The 20732-nt window shown below is 53.8% G+C and overlaps 1 protein-coding gene across 1 annotated transcript in view; it reads right to left on the reverse strand.

Moving 5' to 3' along the window:
* Positions 1 to 20732, reverse strand: part of PTPN5 (protein tyrosine phosphatase non-receptor type 5) — a 37092-nt gene that overhangs the window by 6043 nt on the left and 10317 nt on the right. Inside the window, exons 3-8 of the mRNA XM_035012295.1 lie at positions 7291 to 7484; positions 6628 to 6735; positions 6311 to 6388; positions 5590 to 5831; positions 4233 to 4422; positions 1600 to 1684 (exon numbers count right to left, since the gene is read on the reverse strand). Of these exons, the coding sequence (XP_034868186.1) occupies positions 1600 to 1684; positions 4233 to 4422; positions 5590 to 5831; positions 6311 to 6388; positions 6628 to 6735; positions 7291 to 7484 (897 nt within the window). The remainder of the gene's footprint in view (positions 1 to 1599; positions 1685 to 4232; positions 4423 to 5589; positions 5832 to 6310; positions 6389 to 6627; positions 6736 to 7290; positions 7485 to 20732) is intronic.

Here is a 20732-nt window from a genome sequence, read left to right on the forward strand (position 1 = left end):
CCCCCCCCCCCCCCCCCCTCCCTCCCTCCCTCCCTCCCTCATTCAAATAGGAGCAGAATGTCTACTATGTGCCAGGCCCTATTTTGGTACTTGGGGCACAGTGGCAAATGGACAGAAATTGCTCCCCCATATCTTGTCTTCAGTGCTGCCAGCTGGGTTACTGGTCATTCTGTCCTGTAACTGCCCATGGGTCTGATTCTTCCATTAGACTGTGAACTCCCTGTCTCTCATTCATGCCTCAATCCCCAGTCCCTGGGGCGGAGGTTCAGCCGATGTGTGCCAAATGAATGAGAGAACAAGCTTCAGGGTGTCCTGGATCTGGCAGGCCTCTGTCACATCTGACACGTCCTCTGTCCCACACAGAGGTCCCAGTCTCTGAGGCACAGGGTCAATTCTTGGGGCCACGGAGGATGTTCTGTGGGGCTCCAGGGCCTGGAGGCTCAGAGCATGGCTGAAGTGGCTCAAGATCTCTCAGCAATCCAGTGGGGACCAGGAGGAGTGGTGGCCTGGCTCCCACCCTCCCCCAGGGACCATTCTGAGCGAGCAGCAAAGCCCTAGGTTCTGGGGGACCTGAGCCCCTCCCGCCACAGGGGGCTGGTTGGTTGGAGGGTGACAAGATGAGGAAAGAGGTGAGCAGCCCTGAATAATGCATCCTGGCCTTAAATGGTGCTTTGTTTAACCGGAACTACCTAGAGATGGTGTAACCATAGCAACCACAAGTCGATATTTTAAAAGTTAAAAATAAGTCCTGACATCTTACATGTTGTTGGAGATGCTGATGGCCCAACTGCTTTTTCAAAGCCTCGTTACTCCACAAACTGAGTGGAGTAGGTTGGTGGGGATTCACTTTCAACAAGTCACCCCTTAAGCCAGCCTGGGGCCAGAACTTGGCAGGGGTGATCGGCAGACAGGGGCTTGATGAAAGCTATCTGAAAATGACACCCCAGGGCTGAAAGAGGAACATTAGGGCACCTGGTCTAACTGCCCTCGAAGGAGGAAAACCCCTCTCAGATCTGTCAGGGGATTGATCATGCAGCTTCACTTGAACACCCCGACTGACGGGAAGCTCACCATCTGACGGGGAGCTCATTTCCTTGTGGGGGTGGTTCTTCCTGTTAGAGGACTCAGTCTGACCAAACTCGACTCAAGGTAGACAAAACAGCCCGATTCCGGGGTCAAAGAGTGAAACTCAGACTGAACTCAGTTCTGAGCTTTCTAGCTGTGTGATTGTGGATGAGCCACTTAACCTCTCTAAGCCTTATTTCCCCCCTCTTTAAAATCTTCCCCTCTTATCTCTATCTCCGAAGAGATAAAGAGGCCTTTAAACTCCTGTCTAGCAGCTGCTATTACCCTCATTCTTTCTCTTGGAGTTTCCAGAGCCAAGCATAGCCAGGGCAAGGGTGAAGGAATGAACTCACCCCTGCCCTCACAGGGGGGGGGGGGGGGGCGGTCCTTTCCCTTCACTGGGTACCCACAGCCCTCTTTCTCTTCTCCTCATGACCCTGGAGGCCTAGCTCTGGGGTTGAGGTCTTCCTCAGGGCAAGGAGCACCGAGGCGAGGGTGAGCGTGTCCCCACCCCCTGGGGCAGTGAGTACTCACTGGGAAGGATGGTTTTGTACCGGTTCTTCCGCACCAGCCCAGGGATGTCATACTCCTTCGGATCCACAAAGTTCATGGGGATTTCCTGCAAGAGGAGGACATGGGGGTGTTAGCAGATGTGGGCTGCCTCTCACAGACGTCTGACTCTGGCACTGGTGGGCCCCGAACTTCTAGTCCCGTCCATGTTTGCTGGGGTGCATACATTCCTTCAGTGAACACTTACTAGTAAACGAGTCAGTGCACACAAAAAACACTTAGGACAGTGCCTGGCACATAGTGAGTGTATAATAACTGTTATTACGATTCTTGATCCGGGGCCAGCCTGGCACTTAGTAGATGCTCAGTAAATGGTTGGTGAACGAGGAACAAGAGAAAAAGTGACCCGGCCCATCACTGCCTTCTATCACACTCCCGGCGCCGCGGCCAACCCGAGTGGCTTTGCTGATCCGAGTTCCTGCCCTGGGCATTCCCACCTCCAGGAGCTCGGCTTGTGCTGCTCGCTTTGTGGGAACATCCACCCCGTTCCTCTGTCCTCCACCTTAAATGCCGCCTCCTCCAAGAAGCCTTCCCCAATGCTCCAGCAGGAAAGAAGCCTCCTTCTGAGTCCCCAGGGATGTGTTTGTGCCTCCCAGTCACGCTCTGTGTCAAAAGCCCCAGGTCCAAAGTCCTCTGCCTGGCATGCGAGGTGGCCTGGGATCTGGTCTTTGTTTTCCCCAGGGCTGTTCTCGGGGACCCGCTCTCCAATTACAGGCCAGTCTCTTCCCTGCTGTGACTGTGCCCCTCGCCCTCCTGCCTCCAAGTCTGAGCTCCCAGCATTCCTTCTGACCTTCTGTGGGTCGGGAGCACTGGTCCCACCCTTCTCCATCTGTCCAAACAGTTCCCGGCCTTTAAGATCCCCCCTTACCCCCTCCCCACTGTTCTTGGGGTGACTCCCCAGTGCCTCTGGCTCCTTCGCTCCCCCCGCCACCTGTCCACACTGCTCAGTGCCTGACTACAGACAGGTGCACGGTGTCCACGGTTTCAGGACATAGTAAGAATGGGCTTCAAGAGTCACTACACTCAATTTCTGGGGTTATCATGAGAATCCAGAACCTCCCCCCGCAAAACCGAGATGTACCAAAGTGCCCATGGAGTGAGGGTAAAGGCTGTGTTCCTCTGTCTCTGGGCAAAATCAACAATGATCTACTGAACAGGAAACACCAAACAGGATGCAAGCCCTTTCTTCAAGGGGAGGTGAGGGTGATGGGACCACACAGCAAAGCTGAGGCTGGGGTGGCAGAGGAAGGCTTTCTGGAAGCATCCAGTGGGGGGATGATGTGAGTGGAGGCACGGGAAGAGGAAGGCCTGGGGTGGTGGTCCAGTTTGAAGTGGACAGTTCCTGTAGGGGTGGGGGGCTGGCCCAACTCGGGTTAGGACAGGCCATGCCCAGCCCTGGAGAATGTGGAGCAGTGGGTCGGAGGGTGGCAGAGGTTTTCTTTTTTTCTTTCTTTTTTTTTTTAAAGATTTTATTTATTTATTTATTTATTTATTTGAGAGAGCGAGAATGAGAGAGAGCACATGAGAAGGGGGAGGGTCAGAGGGAGAAGCAGACTCCCCGCCAAGCAGGGAGCCCGATGCGGGACCCGATCCTGGGACTCCAGGATCATGACCTGAGCCAAAGGCAGTCGCTTAACCAACTGAGCCACCCAGGCGCCCGGCAGAGGTTTTCTTAGAAGAAATAGCCATCAGGTCCAGGTAGGAGGCAAGGTGGCCTGGGCAAGGGAAGTTGAGGGAAGCACATGGCTGCCCCATCCCCCTGGCTTCTCCCAGGAGAGACTCTCCCCAAATACTCATGGCCTCTTGCCCATTCCTGCCCACACTGGTGGGCGAGTTACCAGATGGCTGAGTTCGAGTGAGGAACACACTTTTGGGCCCAAGCCCCTTCCTTCCTCCTCTTTTGGGGACCCTCCTGCAGAGAAAGAAATATAGGGGTGCACCTCCTGGGGTGGGTAGAAAACTTAATTCCTGGTATCAGGAAGCTCGCTATTGCTACACACCTAAGCCTCATTTCAAGCTTAGCTTTCATCATCAAAAATAAAGGTGATATTGTCCCCTCCTACATCTTAGCTAACGACTGGCTGAGTGCTCAGGCAGGCAAAGCAGAGAGGTCACTTATTGGGTCCCTCAGAGTCCAACAGGAGGCAGCTGGAGGCTCTTGCAGGGGTCTGGGGTGGGGAAGTGACTGGAGAGTTGTCAGAGGATGAACAGTGCTCAGAGACGTGGGGCAGGAGGAGGGGAGGAAAGCAGGAGAGTCAGAAGGAAGGCTTTCCATCACTTTCAAAGCACAGTACTGGGCAGTAAGGACTTGGGGATGCCACTGGCCACCAGTCACCGCACTGAGTGCTCTGCACACGTCAGCCATCTCCTTAGTCCTTGCAACATTCCAATGATTTTTATCCCCACTTTCCAGATGAGGAAACTGAGGCTCAGAGGGGAAGCAGCTTGCCCAGGACGGCGGGAGAGCGGATAAGGAAATGACATCAGTCTATGAGGTGCCGGGTTCTGGGCACCCCGCACCACTGCCTGGCTGGGTGCGTGACTGATATGAGCCGAAGGGTCTGCCCGCTGTGGGCGGCTGACTCAGGGGGACTCACAAAGAATTCTGCCTGCAGCAGGAAGGGGTCCAGGGCCTTCTCGTGAAGCTCCTCGGCCTGCAGGACCTGGGAGGCGCTGAGCAGGTACTCACGGGCTGACTCCTCACGTGGGGACATGAGATAGCCAAAGCCCTCCTCACTGCAGCCTGGCGTGCACATGTCCAGGGTCAGGGAGACGTTGGAGCCCCTCCTGGAAGGACCGGGAAAGGGAGCGCGTCTCAGAGGTGGGAAGATGAGGCAGGAGAGATCCAGAGTGGGAGCAGGGTGGCACCCAGGAGAGGAGTGGGAGGGGGGACAGCACCCCTGCGTGAGGAGCATGAGGCTCAGCCCCGAGGCTGAGGCCTGACTCCCTGTCTCCTGCCGCAGAGTCGCTAACTGAGGGAGGCTTGGGGCCCCAGTTCCAGAGGTTCCATCCAAGGCAATCTCAACACAGCCCTCCCTGGACTCTCCTCTGCCACTGCTGGAGGCAGTTCCCAGCCCTGTGGCCCCAGGAAGTCATGAGACAGGGCACCTGCCTACAGCAGAGAAGCAGGGCTCTACCCTGTGCATCATGGCCTTGGCCCCACGAGTCCTGGGTGAGGCTGCCAAGGAGTCACGGACATCTCACCCAGGAGAGGCCAGGTCCCTCAGCTATCAGGGGAAGAGGGAGTCCCGGGCAGCACAGCAACTGCAAAGATGTCTGCACTAGACAAGTTCTACCATATTCAGTGTCTAAGGCACAGGACAGTTGAAAAGCCCTCATTATATAGAAAGGGAAACTGAGTCCCAGAGAGAGGACAAGAATTGCCCAAGCTCACACAGTAAGGCGACGGCAGAGCTGGGACGAAAAGCTAGGTTTTCTGACTCCTCATTTAGTGCTTCTTCCACAACATCGTGTAGATAACGCAAACCTGGTGTGATCTGGCTTACCCAACGGGGCTCTGAAAAGAAGGTGCTGACACCTCCCAAAGTATGCTCTCGGGAACCCTATGGGACACTCTATAAAAGCAGGGTTCTGGGGTCAACAGACTTTGAGGAATGCCACATGCTACCCCCTTGCTGATTTACAATGAACACAAGCATGTTAAAGGCCCTGACAAGTCCTGTAATAAAGGAACCTACCCAAACTTACTTGAGTACAGGAGTTTTTGTGTGGGTGTGCACACAGGTATGCCGTGTGCTCGTGTGCAGCCACAGTATTTACCTTGGGGCTTTGTGATCTATGTGAATCAGACCTGGGGAGCATGTGTCTACACTGGCTAAACCACGAGGCTGGCTCTGTCCTGGCCACTGGAGTCAGAGTCAGGCACCTGCCCTTCTGGCGGGGAGCTGAGAGCTCAAGAGCCCACGCAGCCCACCCCTCCTCCGCCCTTCCCACCTTTCCTGTAGACCCATGGACTTGACAGTCAGTGAGGCAGGGTCAGCCTCAGGCTTGATGTCCATCACGCAGTCAAACACAGGAGTCTCAGGGACGGGGTCCAGGTCCAGGAAGTCATCCTCGACCTTATCTTCCATCCACTCTGAGTAGGTGAAGGAGGGCTGGCGGCTCACTGACTGGCGCCTATCCTCAGGGGGCACTGCGGTGTGTGGCTCTGGAGGAGTCCTCAGGAGGTGCCACGCCTAGTTGGGAAGATACAGTATCATGGACCTGGGACCATGTTGGCTAGCCCCCGAGTAACAGGGTATCCATGAGATTGAGCCCCCTGCCCTCAGTGAGTCTAAAACAGCCCTGCCCTCCTGGGAGCAGTCTGCATGGCACTATCCTTCACCTAGATGGGAGGTTCCAGCCCCCACCTTACCCCCTGCCCCCTCCCCTGGCAACCCGCAGTTTCTTGTGGACTGAGGTCTTCTTGGTGGGGTGTGGGGCTCCTACCCTAGTCTTCTCGGGCCTTAGTCCTTCCCTTAGCCTAGAACACTGCAAACCCATTTTCAAGAAGGTGCCCCTCATCCCAGGCTGGGCACACTGGTGGAAGGAGATAGACACCCTGTCCTTGCCCCTACCTGAAACAACTAGCTTGGAGAGCAAATGGGAGCTGGTGGGGACTGGGCCTCAGGGTCAGAGGAGGGGAGCACTGAGGTCAGGTCAGGAGGCACCTTACCACGGTGGTAATGAGGATCACAGACAGAGTGACCAGCAGCAGACTGGGGACTTCCCAGGTCCCAACACCCAGCCAGGCCTGGGGAACATGAGACAAACAAGTCAGGGGGGTGCTGGGGATGCAGTTCTCATCCATTCCTACGGTGACAAAACTGAGGCTCTGAAAGCCGCCGAGCAGGAGTGGGTGGGGAGCAGGGAGAAGGGTTTCAAGGGTGTGGAAGCATCTTCTGAACTCAGAGAAGCCCCATCCAGGGGTTGGTGACATTGGAGGCCCCCAATAGCTCCGTCCTACCTGGAAGCTCCCTGGAGTTTACTCACCATGGGTCCCAGCTGTTCCAGGAGCGTGAGCAAGGAGGAGATGAGGTCTGTGGCATTCTGTGACCAGACGGGCCCATAACCGCTGAGCCAGAGCACCCCGCAGGCAAGCTGGGGCAGCCAGGGGGGAGCGGACTGAGATTGGAGCCTGGGCTCCTTGCCCCCGTTCCCCCTGCAGAGCTCACCTGCAGCCTCAGCCTAGCCCCCCAGACTGCACAGCTGAGGGAAGAGCCCAGGTACCGTGTGCACGAAGGCCTCAGGACTGTCCCTGCAGAAAGGCTGACTGGAGGGAGCCAAGATGAAGCCCTTCCCAGGGGGGACCTCCCCTCCCCCACCAGGTACATACATAAAAGGAAAAGTTTCCCCCGAGGTATCTCCATAGACGGGAAGTCCTCAGAGAGGCCCCCGCAGGCCTGGCTGCTGGGGAGGCCTAAGTTCCTGCTCCTCGCGTTAGGGAAGGCCAGGCTGTGAGGGTCTTAGCTCTGTAGCTGAGAACTCCAGCCTCCTCCGCACACCGGCCCGCCCGAGAGCTTCGAGGCACCGAGGGGCACCGGGAAGGCCCCTCATCCCCCACGATCCCCGGGTGGCCACCTTGGCGGGGGCGTGGCGGGCCGTCCCTGCACCTGCCCTCTCTGCAGACCCTTGGCAGGCCTGAGATCACCTTACCAGGAACTGGGAGGCAGCCAGCAGGCACAGGCTGTTCCTGACAGTGAGGGAGTGGCTCCCGGCGCCGCGAGGTGGCGGCTCCTGAGCAGGCTCTGAGGGCGGCGGAGGCGGTGGGGGCGGTGGCATCTCTCTCGGCGCGTCCACGAGCCCTTCGGCCTGGTCCAGCGCCTCCATCACTACCGGCTGGGGGACACCTGTGGAGGGCGGACACGCGCTGGTGACCCGGGCCCGGCAGCCGCGGCGGGCCGCTCCTTCTGGGGTAGCTGTGGCTTCTTCTCAGGCTGGGATCAGTCAGTGCGGCTCCACTTCCAGCCGTCACCCTCGATTAGCAAAGCAATATTCACCTACCTTCGTCAGAAAGAGCTAAGTGTGGGTGGACAAATTATTTCTCTTTTATTTCTCCAGTAACAGAGTTAAAATGGCAGGAGGTTTTTCAGGGAGTTAACATCGCGGTGTTTACGCAGTTTCATTCTTTTCCATTTCTTAAGGAAACAAAAAACAACCACCTCAAACTCAATTAAGGGTGGGGGGAGACATGGCATAACCAGGCCGTGACCCCGAACAGCCTTCCCACGCCTGCCTTCCAGATTTTTGTCTCTTGTGGTCTGTGCCTTGACTGGGGCCGGAGGCTGGACCCTGGACAAGATCCTAGCCGTGTGCCCCTTCCCTGCCTCAAGGCGCCACACTGTGGGGGTGGCTAGGGTGGTGTGGAGGGAAATCTTGGTGTAGTAGAATTGGTATCAAGTGTCTCGATCTAGTTCTGGGTCTGTCCCTAGTTGTGTGACTGTGGGAGAGTCACCCCCTCTCTGGGCTTGTTTCCACACCTGGGAAACAGAAGTTCAGCTCGACCCTTGGTTCCCATACTGCTTCCTGGAGCCCTGATGCTTTCTCAGGCGCATTGGGTGTTACCAAGAGCTCTGAGTCCTAGGTGTGAAACTGCTTGTCCCCGTTCCATACCCTGAGTTCCTTCTCAGATTAGGTCAACGCAGGGTTCCACGAGTAAAAATGTGTGAACACCACTGGCTTAGATCTAAGGCCCTGGCCGTAGGGATTCTATCGGCATCCACTTTGGTGAGTCCCCGGTGTTGGATGTCCCCCATCAGAACCCGTATGGTTGACCCTACTGCCAAGAAGAGAGGGGGTAGCAAAATGGATGTGTAACAGCTTGACAGCGGGATGGGGCTGTCCCCACAGCACTGCGTAAATGGGACAATGGACTCCTTTCCTAGTTGGGTGGCCAAGGCCACGTGAGGCCAACAGGTTTTTGTCCACGTGCTTGCTTGCCCACTGGACAAACGTTTACTGAGCATCTCCCACGGCCTGGATCACCAGTGCGGTGCAATGGGCCCAGGTCCTGGTGAGAGCTCTATGTGTATCCCAGGTTCTTCTTCCTAGATGCTGACTGGTGTGGCTCTCCACGTAATGTGATCCAGCCACACTCCTCGCAGTTCCTCAGGTGAGCTCACCTACTTGCTCTGCACGCCGCCCCCCATGCTTTGTACCTGCTATTCCCTCTGCCTGGAACCCTCCAACCTCCTGCTCCCCTGCCCAACCCCCCCCCACTCTGCCAAGTTAACTCCTCTTCACCTTATAGAACTCACATCAGATGTCACCTGAAGTCGGTCCTCCCGTCACATTCGCCTAGCACCACCTGCCTCTCCATACCACCAGCAGCAACCATACATCTGGAATGTGGGAGGCCCCGCTCTGAGTGCTTTATACATGTGAATGTCCTCCCTCTGCACAGTACTCCTATGAAGTCAGTACGACAATTATTGTCATTTTATAGAAGAGGAAGATGAGGTACAGGGAGGGTACAAGACTCTCCCCTGGTCAGTTAGCTAAGAAGTCATCGAGGCGGGTTCAAACCGAGGCAGACAGATGGGCTCTGGCTGTGGTTTGTAAAATTATTTCTTGAATATCACCTCTCCTACTTGTCTGTAATTTCCATGAGGGCAGGAGTGGAGTCCATTTTGTTCATCATGACTGTCCACAGCATCTAGCAAAGTCCTGACATGTACGTCTGTGATAAATATTTACACCAAATGAGTGCATGATGGTAGGCCAGTGTTAACCAGTCACTCAGTTTTCTTACCAGGTAACTGGGGATGATCATACATTCCTTGAAAAGCCATGACGAAGACTGTAAATACTACAAATGAAACACTCAACATGGCACCTGGCATCTAGTAGGTGCTCAATAAATGTCAATAATGTTAGCACAGAATTCCTGCCTCCAGAAGGCTCCCAGCCTCATAGGAAAGACAGACCAGTGGATACATGCCCATAATCCACTGCATTCAGTGGAAAATCCAAGTGCTGGGGGAGTCACTTTTTAAGGTTATCCACTTTTGCCTATGTAGGGCCCCGTTACCTATATGAGCACCCAGCTCAGATCCTGGCCAGCAAGGTGAAAAAGAAAAAGCTGCTGCTAAGGATGGATCCTGCAGGAAGCCAGAAGTTTCCACGATGGAGACACAGAGGCTTGATTGCTCAAGTGGCAAGGTCTCCACCCACGCCCTCAGAAAAAGCAGTCAAAGGGTGATGCCAAATTTGGAAGGGTGGGAGGGGTCTGGGGCCCGGAGGTCACCTGGCTTGGCTCTGCAATGCACACACTGTGGACCTTGGGCAATCCCTCCTTCTCCCTAGGTCTCAGTTTCCTTCTCTGTAAAAAGAGGGGCTTGAACTAGAACTTGGTGCCTCTCAGATGTTTCTGCCATCCTCACAGAAGAGAGGACGTGGGTCTTTAGGAGAATAACAGCAAGCTCACATGATTTTGGACCTTGCTGCTTTTTTTTTTTTTTTTTTAAATTCATGGGTGCTCTGGGTTCTATGCTATGGTGTATCTGTACTTGTTTTGATATTAAAATAATGGGCTTTTTCCCCTGCCAAAGCTTCAAGTCAAATTTCTCCTTCAGGAAAATGTGCTACAATTTATTCTGTGGCTTTGCCTCAGGGGTACACGCACCCCAGTCTGAGGAGCGTGGGACCTGCCTGCAATAAAACATCATGCTGCTATTATAAAGGACTCTGTAAATGAATATTTAATATCATGGAGGAAATTTTCGATGGTATAGAGAAAGGCAAGGTGACAAAAGAGTATAATCTCCTTGGCCTTAAAAATTAGGAGAGTATAAACGTGCGTATAAAAAGGTGGTAAATGCCCATCGTAAGATGAGAAGTTAATGTGAGGTACTGCTTGTGAAGCGTGCGGCATGGCCAACTCCTGGCATACAGTAAGTGCTCAATAAATGTTGGACATGGTAAATGGGAAGAACAGAGGCCAGATGTTAACAGTTCTTTGGAGGAGGGGGAAACGAGAGGTGGTTTTTTTTTCATTGTTCACTGTTGTGTTCCCACAGCCTGGCCCAGGGCTTGGCAAAGTATACAGTCGGTGCTCAATCAGTGTGTGTTGGACTCGTGCCTGAATGAACAGAGACGAAAAGAGAGACGGTTCCCAAGCCTGGTCTCCAGCTCCCCTACTTCCACTGCTTTCTATCACACACCTCTGCTCCCCACCCCCGAGATCACAGGTGCTTAACTTGACGTCTGTGGATCCTCTCCAACATGACATGCAGAATATACTGTGTTTTTGAAAACATATCTTCCTGAATTAAATGTCTGCGTTCTGCTCAGAACAATTTCTCAGTAAACCCTGCTCTGAAAGGTAAGCATCTCCCAGGTGCTCAGTGAATACCCATCAGTTGGATTCATCTGGCTCTCAGGACTGCCAGGTGCCCTGTGGTCTCGCTTTTCCTCTCTGTTCATTCAGGCACGAGTCCAACACACACTGATTGAGCACCAACCATACACTTTGCCGAGCCCTGGGCCAGGCTCTGGGGACACAACAGTGAACGAAACAGTCTCCACCTGCAGGCACCACCGCGATCATGGCCCCATTTGTCCTTTTGGCTTCCGGTCCGGCTCCTTGAGATTATGTCAGCTCCCATCCTTGCCCTGCCCACGCTGACAGGGGCTATCTTGTTGTGGGAGTGGTCCCGCCACCTCCCCGGGCAGGGTCTGCGCACTTCCCAAAGTGCTTCTGCTCACGCACTTGCGTTTGTTTCCCTCGGCAGCCCTGTGAGGTAGACATTAGCATCATCAGCCCCGTTTTGTCGTTTTGTCGTTTTGTCGGTGAGAGGCGGCTGCTTGTGTCAAAGGCTGGTTTTTCAATAGTTCACAGCGAGGAAGCTGCTTTGCCACGCATGAAACCCTGACTCAGAGGCAGCTTGCTGACGACCATGTAATGCAGGGCTCCTCCTGGGCTTGCCTCTTGCGCAGGGTGAAGGGGATTTTCCAGGCGCGCAAATGGAGGCTGAGAGGTCGAATGGCTTGCCCAAGTAAGCGAAGACCTGGGATTCCAACCCAAGGCTTCCGGACACAGAGTGATCTTTCCATTTTGCCATATTGCTTATCAGGAGGGCTCACTGCAGCAAAGGAGGGAGGTGGTGAGAGCCTGGGAGGGAGGGAGGGAGGAAGTCTCTGGGTCTGGGGGAATCCTGAACACTACCCAGCTGCAGGGGGTGGGGGTGGGGGTGGTGCATTTGTGCCTGACCCCCCGATCCCCAGGGTTAATGGCTCCTCAAAGGCTACACAGCGTGGTGGGAAGAAGCCCTGGAAGGCAGGCGCTCGGTATCCTGGGCCAAAGCTCTAGGGACCCTGGGTAAGGCCTGCAAGCAAATAGCCTTCAGATTTCACCTGGGGCATGTGGAAGCACTGTGATCCCTCTCCTGTCACCTAGCGCCTGAATCCCACCATTAAACTCTGCAGCTACTGTGTGCCCTGGGGTTGGCGCCACCCGAGCTCTGGAACCGTGGCGGCTCCTGTCAGTGACTCATCCTCAGAGCGTGCGGGCTGCCAGCCCACCGGAACTGGAGCAGAAGGCTGGCTCAGCCTGTTCCTGTTTACATGATGAAGGAGCTTCTGTCCCATTCAGCTTTTTCTCCTTTCCCAAACATAGCCAGGAGTGACCTCCCAGCCATGCCCGCATCCTCATGGGGGCCCTAACCCACGGCACATCACACCCAGTCCCGACCAGACCCTTAGAACCAGTGACGGTCAGAGCCTGACAGGCCCCAAGGGGCATCTGGTCTGGTCTGCCAATTTGAGAGGGGGAAACTCAGGCCCAGAGAGGGGAAAGTGGCTTCCTCAGCGTCACAGAGCCAGGAAGCAGCAGAACTAGGATTTGGTCCCAGGTCTGTGGGCCTCCACTGTCCATGATCTTTCTGCTATTCCACAGCAAGTTCTGGAAACCCACCAGGGGACAAGGCAGGGCAGGCCAATCAAGCCTATTCTGAAATTTTGCTTGGATAAGGCCTGAATGTAGAACCAAGGGAAGTAGGTGCCCCCAGGGAATGGAGAAGGGGTGGAAGAGTCTAGAAGGAAGAGGCCTAATCAGCCATTTCTGCCACCACAATTATCACACTCCTCAGCCATGCCCGGGGAAAGAGACAGCCTGGCCTCGATGGGCCAGGACTCTGGCCTCCCCGGGAGAGGCTAGAGCGCTGGCCTCCATTTTCTGCTACCTTTTGGGAGGCATGTAGCAGGCAAACTAGGAATCAGAGGGGATGCGTTGGGAGGTGAGAAGATTCACCAAAATAATGTTTTCATTTGACAAACATTCATCAAGCACCTGTTCTATGCTCTGGGGATGTTTTGTGTCTTGATCCTAATGCTGACCGGCAGGACTCCTCGGCGTGAGAACAGCCCTGGCATGCAAGCACGTGCGTGCACACACACACACATCTAGCCCTGCTGGGCAAAGGCAAACTGATGGTGGGTGTGGGGTTCTAGAAGTTGGCACTGGCTGCCTACCAGCCCCCCACCTCATCCGTCCTGCTGATCAGCGAGCAAGAAGGCCGGCACACCCACAGAATGAGGCAGTGCGATGGCAAGAACCGGGCTGGCCGCGAGCCCGCGCTCTCGGATGGTAAACTGGCTGAGGGTAAGACCCCAGTCTTGCTCACTGCTGCACTCCCCAGGCAGGATGGCTTGGGAACAGGAAACCGACTTTGGCAAAAGAAGATTCTGGACTAGGACATGGGTGCTCACAATTTATCAGCTACATGACTTAAGTGGGCTGCTTAACCTCTGTATAACTAGATTCCTATAGTGGTTTTCAAATGCATCTGTGAATTCCTCCACATTCCTCCCGTCCTCGCTGGATAGAAGAACAAATGTCCCGCTCCCCTCCCACCTCCCCAGCTGGATGATTGCCTTAAAGATGGGAATGTGGCAGAAGATGATGTCTGACCCTTGAGACTAGGTTAGAAAAGTCCATGTAGCTTCTGCTGCTTCTCTTTGGATGTGTGCTCTGGAAACCTTCAGGAGTCATGTAAAAACATCTAGCTGCCCTGGGGCTGCCTTGTGGAGAGAGCAAGAGAGAAGAGAGTGGAGAGAGCGCGAGACTGAGAGAGAATGAATGCATCAAACATAGTAGGTGCTCAGGAAAATTTGAATACTGAAAAGAAGCCCTTAACCCTGACATTCAGCACACAGGTCAATGCAGCAGGAGGGAACCTGCACCGTAGACCCCGTGGGATAAATGATCTATGATGTTCTCGGAGCTCACCTCAAGCAAGGTGAGCAATCCGTACCACAAAAGAGGTGGGGGGCAGCTCTACTATGCTCCCTTCTGGCTGATGCAGAATTTTCCAGAACTTTCCTCAGTGACTTGCTTCAAGCTAGGGACCCTGGTTCTCAGACTGACGCAGAGTGCAAGCCTGTGGGTGTGAGGCTGGGGCTCCATAAGCTCGGCTTCCTCCAAGCCAATTCTCTTAACCAGCCTACAAGGCACAGGGCCACGCATCCCCGTGACGGCTTTACCAATACCCACGCGTTCAGGTCTTACAACCACCACAGGAGGTAGGTAAAGGGACTGTCCTCTTTCACCGACAGGAAACAGGAGTTCAGGAGGTTCAGTGACTTGCCCAAGGCCATCACAGCTCATGGAAGGCAGAGCCAGGCCTCAGACCCAGGCAGCTGGGCTCCAGCATCTGTCTTCCTAACCAGACCCTGTGCTGCCCACCCCTGGCTGGGTCTCCATTGCTTCTTCCTCCTGCCTATCGGGGGGAGTCAGCTTGGGAAAGAGCTTCAGTCCATTCTAGAACAGAGGGGACAGGGGCGACCCCGAATGGAGGGGACAGCATGGGGGCAGGGTGGGGGTGGGGAGGCTCTGCTAAGGGCAGGGTGGGCAGAGAAAAGCAGGCTCGGGATGAAGATGAGAAGTCTGGGAACTCAGGGGTCCGATGCTCGGTGGGGGGGGGGGGGGGGGGGGGGGGGGGGGGCGGGGGGTGCTGGAGGCTGTCTGCAGACAGCTGAGAAGCTGTGCTAGGGAAGGGGGCCTGGCAGGGGGCGAGAATGGGACCCACGAGGGAACGCTCTCAGTAGGCCGACTGAAGTAACAGGAAGTATCTCCAGGACCTGACTCTTGTGTGCTGTAACAGCAGTTCTTCCTATTCCCCAAAGTGGCTCTGTTTCCAGGGACGTAGCTTTTTGTAGAGGCTTTGTGGCAAAAGTTTAAGAGTCACACAAATTTCGGTTTGAGGCCTGACTTCTGTGACCTTGGGTAAGTGACTTACTCTCTCCTCTGGACCACAGATACGGTAAGACTTGTCTGCTGGATTTTGAGGATACCATAAGGTAAGACATGCAAGGCGCTTAGTCTGGTGCCCGACACATGGTGAACGCTCAATAAATAGTAGCACAATTCAGAGAGGAGGAGGAAGAGGGGAGGGGAGAGGAGAGTGAGGGAGAGGCAGCAGTAAGGACTTCCCTTTCATCTGCCAGGTGAGCCCCCCAGGAGGACAATGGGTGCCCTGACCCCACGTGGGCAGAGGCTGTGAGGCTGTAGGCTGGCAACCGGGGTCAGTGGATGGAGTGGGCATGGACTGAGGGTGGTGGGAGGAGAGGGAGCAGCGTTGTCTCTGCCAGTTAATTAAATCCAGAATGCTAACAAGCGTTCAAAACAAAACACAACTCAAGTAATCTTTGGATGGGATATAATAAAATGGTTCTATCTGAAATTGCGAACAGCTTTGTTGCTGCAAACAATGGCTTAGTTCTTCGTGCCTCTCCGGAGCGGAGGCCCAGAAGTACAAGGGTGCAAAGGGTCAATGAAACTCTGAGGGTGCGCCCCCCCCCCCGCCAGCTGCCCACGCTGAGAACTAAAACAACAGACAGAGAGGCCCTGGGGCAACGGGGTATGAGAGGTCCTAAGTGCCTGAGACTTTGACCAACGCAAATGCATGGGGAGGAAAGGACAGACTTGAGAGGCATTTGGTCCACCCGCCCATTTCACAGATGAGGAAACTGAGGTTCAAAGGGTGAGAGGCAGAACCAGGACTGACATATGTGTCTTTAACGACTCCACTCAGTTCTCGCTCATTACGCCAGCATGGCAAGTTTCACAGGGGCTGCCAGCGGGCATCTGAAGGGCTGAGGCCAAAGGCCCCAGGGCAGCAGAAGCCTGGGTCCTGGCTTAGGGTTTTTTGGTGGGCCCTGGTCAGTGCCCTCAGAAGTATAGGCAAGTCCAGTGGTAGGAAGGGAGCAGGAGCGACCCGAGACTCCCCAGGACAGCAGCGCCCACAGATCCCACGCCTTCAGAGGCCGCCATCCTCGGTCGGCCCTCTGCAACCAGGGAGGCTCAAGATGTTGGTAAAGTATCAAGAGACTGGAATGGCAGTCCTAGTTCTGCCTCTCCCAGGCGATGGGGCCCTGGGCCTCTCACTGCCTTGCGGGCCTCTGAGGCCTTCTGTAAATTCAGAGTGTGACCAGGGGTCTCTAAGGGCCCTGCCGGTGCTAAAGATGCTAAAGATAGGTATCTTTAAAAAACAAACCTGAGCCCCTGCTTTAATTAAATTCAATGGTCTCACCTTGTTCTTAGGATAAAGACCAAACTCCTTGTCATGGTCAATAATAAAGGCCCAGCATGTGTTGGCCCCTGCTTATCGCCCCAGCCTCCACGCACACCACCTTACTCCTAGTTCTCTCTGTTCCAGCTTCTCCCAGATCCTCTGCTGGAACTGGCCTGGGAAGCAGAAGTCTGGAAACCAGTGGTTCTGCTCCAAGGAATTCTCACACAGTCCCTAAGGGGACATGGAAGCCTATGCTCTCTGTGGCGGCGGTGGGAGAAGTGGGGGGATTAAAAGTACAAATTAAAAGTACAAGCACACAAAATCTCACACCCCTTCTGCAAGAGCACACAGACACAAACAAAACACATACACTAAATACCTTAGAACACATTAACTATGGGGAGGAGCAATATGGCAGTGGGAGAGAAAAGAGAATGAATAAGTGAACAGAACCAGAGAGGGGCCTCTTGTAGACCACTGAGGATAATGGGGCCATGCAAGCAAATACCTACAATGGTCATTACCCTGGCTCCCCCAAGGAAACAGGAAACAAAACCACCAAGTTGTAAGTTGGGTCAACTCCAGATGGCGAAAGAACAACAACCAAGGGAAGGCCTGTTATTTTGTCTGGGTCCCACACCTGAGAGAGCTGGAGAGAGGGACATCGCTCTCTCCAGGGCAGGCTCTGGCTGCTTGGGAATTGGCGCCCCCTGTAGGGGGAAACGCTCATGGACTTGGCTGAAGCAGAGCCAACTGCCAAGGAGACCCCCGAGTCTCCTCTTTTCTGAGCAACTTCACCAACATGACATTTGAGTCATTGTGTTGGCTTTCTCCGGGGGGGCTGGGGGGTGGATTCCAGGGCTTGGTGACTGTCTCCGCAGATGCCCCCACAGGGTTAACTAACCCCCATTAAGATCCCGGGGGTTGGGTCAGCCTGAGATTCTGGGCCTGCCAGGCTGAGCCACCCAACCTGGAGGAACGTGACTCACCCCACAAGGCCCCTACTACCCCCAACTACCACTCTTGCCTGGCAAGGATTGATGAATATTTTGGGGTGGCTAATCATTTTTTAAATGATTTTGGAAAATACGAGGGGAAAAAACCCTCATAAAGGCATAAAGGAAACTCAAGTCATCCATAATCCTACCACGCTGAGAAAGACACTGGTTTCCTTTTGACATATTTTCTGGTATTTTTTCTTTCTTTGTGGGTGGATTTTTTTCCCCTCATAAATCATTCTGTATATAGACGTATCCTTAGAATATGTCTCTTTGGATTTCAAGGGTTCAACTTCTCAGCAGCATGGCAGACAGCCTCCAAGGTGCCCTAATGATGCCCCCCACCAACTGCTGATATTCACACTGACGGGTCACCCATGTAAGAAAAGCTTTCTTGGGCCTTCTATCCCAGCCCAGCACCAGGTGAATACAGCTAAGTGAGTGACCTCAGTGGAAGCCACATGAACAGAAGAATCACCCAGCTGAGACCTGCAGGACCCTCTGAATCATGAGCAAATCAAAGGTTGTTGTTTGAACTCACTAAGTTTTAAGACCGTTTGTTAGGTAGCAAATAGATTAACCAAAAGAAGTGGTTGGGACTTGAAAGGAAGAAATGAGCTCAAATGGAAAGATGAGATTTTTTTTTTAATGGCTGAAATATTCTTTTTTAAAAATTTATTCATTTATTTATTTTGAGAGAGAGAGAGAGAGGGAGGAAGCGAGAGCAGGGATGCGGAGGGACAGAGGCAGAGGAGAGAGAAGATCAAGCAGACACCATGCTGAGCGGGGAGCTCAATGTGGGGCTCGATCCCATGATCCTGAAATCATGACCTGAGCCGAAATCAAGAGTCGGATGCTTAACCGACTGAGCCACCCTGGAGCCCCAAAATGAGATTTTTTTTGGAGGGTCCCTGGGCCAGGCAAGGTGAAAGGGGACAGCATCTGTCATTGCATATCTCAGGGATACCACAGATGTCCATTTGTCTGAAAGACCTTTAGCATCAACCTGTGTGGAGGCAGATGGCCTTTCTTCCCAATGTGAAGACTCTCTGGTCATATCACACCTCCAGGTAACTCCCTGGAATATCAGAACCATTTCTACACTGGTGAAGGAAAATGGGTGACTGTCTTCCCCTGCAACCCTGGCCCGCTTCCCCGCCTGACTCAGCACGTAGACAACACTCTTGCCTGTGTCTGTGCTGGTTCTGTGAGGTGCCAGGCCTGTGGTGGGCAGACAAGAAACATCCAGAAAGCTATACCATCCACTCCACTGCTGAAGGACTGGACTGCAACTTGATGCCTGGGCCCTTGGGAATATTTGAAGGATTTTCTATTCACAGTCCACATCCTGGAACAATCCTCACCCTCATTACTAGCTAGCACTTACAGAGCATTGTAGAAGAAGCACTGAGCATGCATCAACTCATTTAATCCTCACAAAATCTCTGTAAAGATCTTATCATGGTACCACCTCATTTTAGAGTGAAGAATGTGGAACTCAAAGCAGTCAGATAAGTTACCCGAGGTCATGCTGCTGATCAGTGGCAGAGGGGGGATTTGAACCCATATCTGTCTGCCTCCTCACAGCATCCCAAGACTCAGCTAGATGGGTTCATCCCTCCATATCTGCCCTAGTATCTGAGAATAGTTAACCTCTACCATCACTGATCAGTGGATACCTGGGTGGGTACTTCTCAATACAATGGTATCATTACAGAATGCTCTCCAATTAGGGTTCTTAACACAACCAAATGGTGTTTTGTTTTTCTTTAATTTCTACTCTGAAGACTCAAGACAAAGACAACTGACTGTACTGCTGGCCACAATAAACCTTCCTAAATGCATTAAAAGTTTTGAATGAAAACAGAACTCCAATGATACAAAGAAAGAAAGTCAACAGAACTTAAGCTGCTGAGTGTCGACAGGGACAAGTGACCCCTCAGCAGTACAACTATAGGCCTGTCTTCTTTGTTTGTCTCTCTGGGCTCCTGCACTTGCTCCCTGACAAGTCTAGGTGCCAGACCCTGACCAGAGTCTTTGTGAGAACAAGGGTTAGTAGACGGGGGACAAAGCCCATTAGGATGTTAACCTATTCGTTAAAATGCTTTGATAGCTGGTTCCTAAAGACATGAGCCAGAGCCCTATTCATCCTTCAGGTCACAGTTGAAAGGCCATTTCTTCCAGGAAGCCTTCCCTGACCCCCCCCCCCCCAAGATAAGGCTGCATTAGGGGTATACCCTTCCATGGTGTTCTGGCCTCCCTGAGAGCAAGAACCAGGGTCTACTCTTCACTGTGTCACCACAGCCTGGCCCAGGCGTGGGCACAGAGTGGATGTTCAATAAAAGTTCGTCAAATTGATAAAAGGGCTTTGCAATTGGTCCTTGCTGGCTTCTGGCCCAAGATCTTGTCTGTGTCATGAAGGGACAGCCCGGAAAGCTGAGATGTGACCCTCTGTCATGGCCAGGGTTAGTTGCCGCGGGATTAGGATTTCCTCAGTAATGCATCCCCTTGGGATGCCTGGGTGGCTCAGTTGGTTAAGCGTCTGCCTTTGGCTCGGGTCATGATCCCAGGGTCCTGGGATCGAGCCCCGCATCGGGCTCCCTGCTCCATGGGGAGCCTGCATCTCTCTCTGCCTGCCACTCCCCCTGCTTGTGTGCACATGCTCTCTCTTTCTGACAAATAAATAAATAAAATCTTTTTAAAAATGGCATCCCCTTTATAAAAGGCCACCCAGGATGATCAATGGTCTCTTGTTGAGACCTAGACCTTGTCCCCCTGAAAAGAGGGTCAGCCTGATATCCATGATGATTTAGAACCTAGGGCTGGGCAGAGCGTAGCCTTGAAGGCACTGGGACATAAGTGGGAGTGAGTAGGAGAGTCACCAGGACACCAGCGGCTCCTACCAAATGGGCAATGGCCTACTCAGGCCTTCAGCAGCTACTCACAACCTTGCATAGAGCCAGCTAATCATGATACCCTTACATCTCAGGGTGGCGGTGACTCCCATGGCTCCAGCCAGCTTCTCGCTGTAGGATGCTATGGGAGCACCTTGTTTCCAAGACCAGAGTTGTCCTTACACCCGGACCGAGCTCTTTCTCCTCTGGCCATGCCACTCCCTGGAGGGCAAGGAGTTCCACAGGGCTAGGAGGTGTGCCTACGCTCTCCTTTCCAGGCCACGCTCTGGCTGCTAGGACTCCAGAGCTCCCTGCCCAAATGTCCTGGAGCCTGCCTGCATGGGTGCCTTTCTGAGGGTGGATGTGGCCTCCTGCTTGGGTACCTTTAGATTTGAGGGGTGGCCAAGGAGCAGCAATTGGGGTGGGATGTGGAGCACGTGTGGACCCACAGACTGACGTGCCCACATGCATGTACACAAGGGCCCTCCCAGTGCAGGACTCAGCAGAGGGTGGTGCGCCACCAGGGGCCTCATTTGCAGGCTGGCCTTGGTCCCTGCAAATGTTAGGAGCAGGCCAGCCCCTGAGCCTGCCCGCTGGAGACAGTGTGAGTGACACTTGGTGATGTCATGCCATCACCAGCACCTCCTATGGTCTTGTCTACCTCCTTCCTCTGACCTGTACCCCAAAGGAAGCCA

Source organism: Mirounga leonina, unplaced genomic scaffold, assembly GCF_011800145.1.
Source record: "Mirounga leonina isolate KUSES-001 unplaced genomic scaffold, KU_Mleo_1.0 Mir_166, whole genome shotgun sequence".
In the NCBI taxonomy this organism is placed as follows: domain Eukaryota; kingdom Metazoa; phylum Chordata; class Mammalia; order Carnivora; family Phocidae; genus Mirounga; species Mirounga leonina.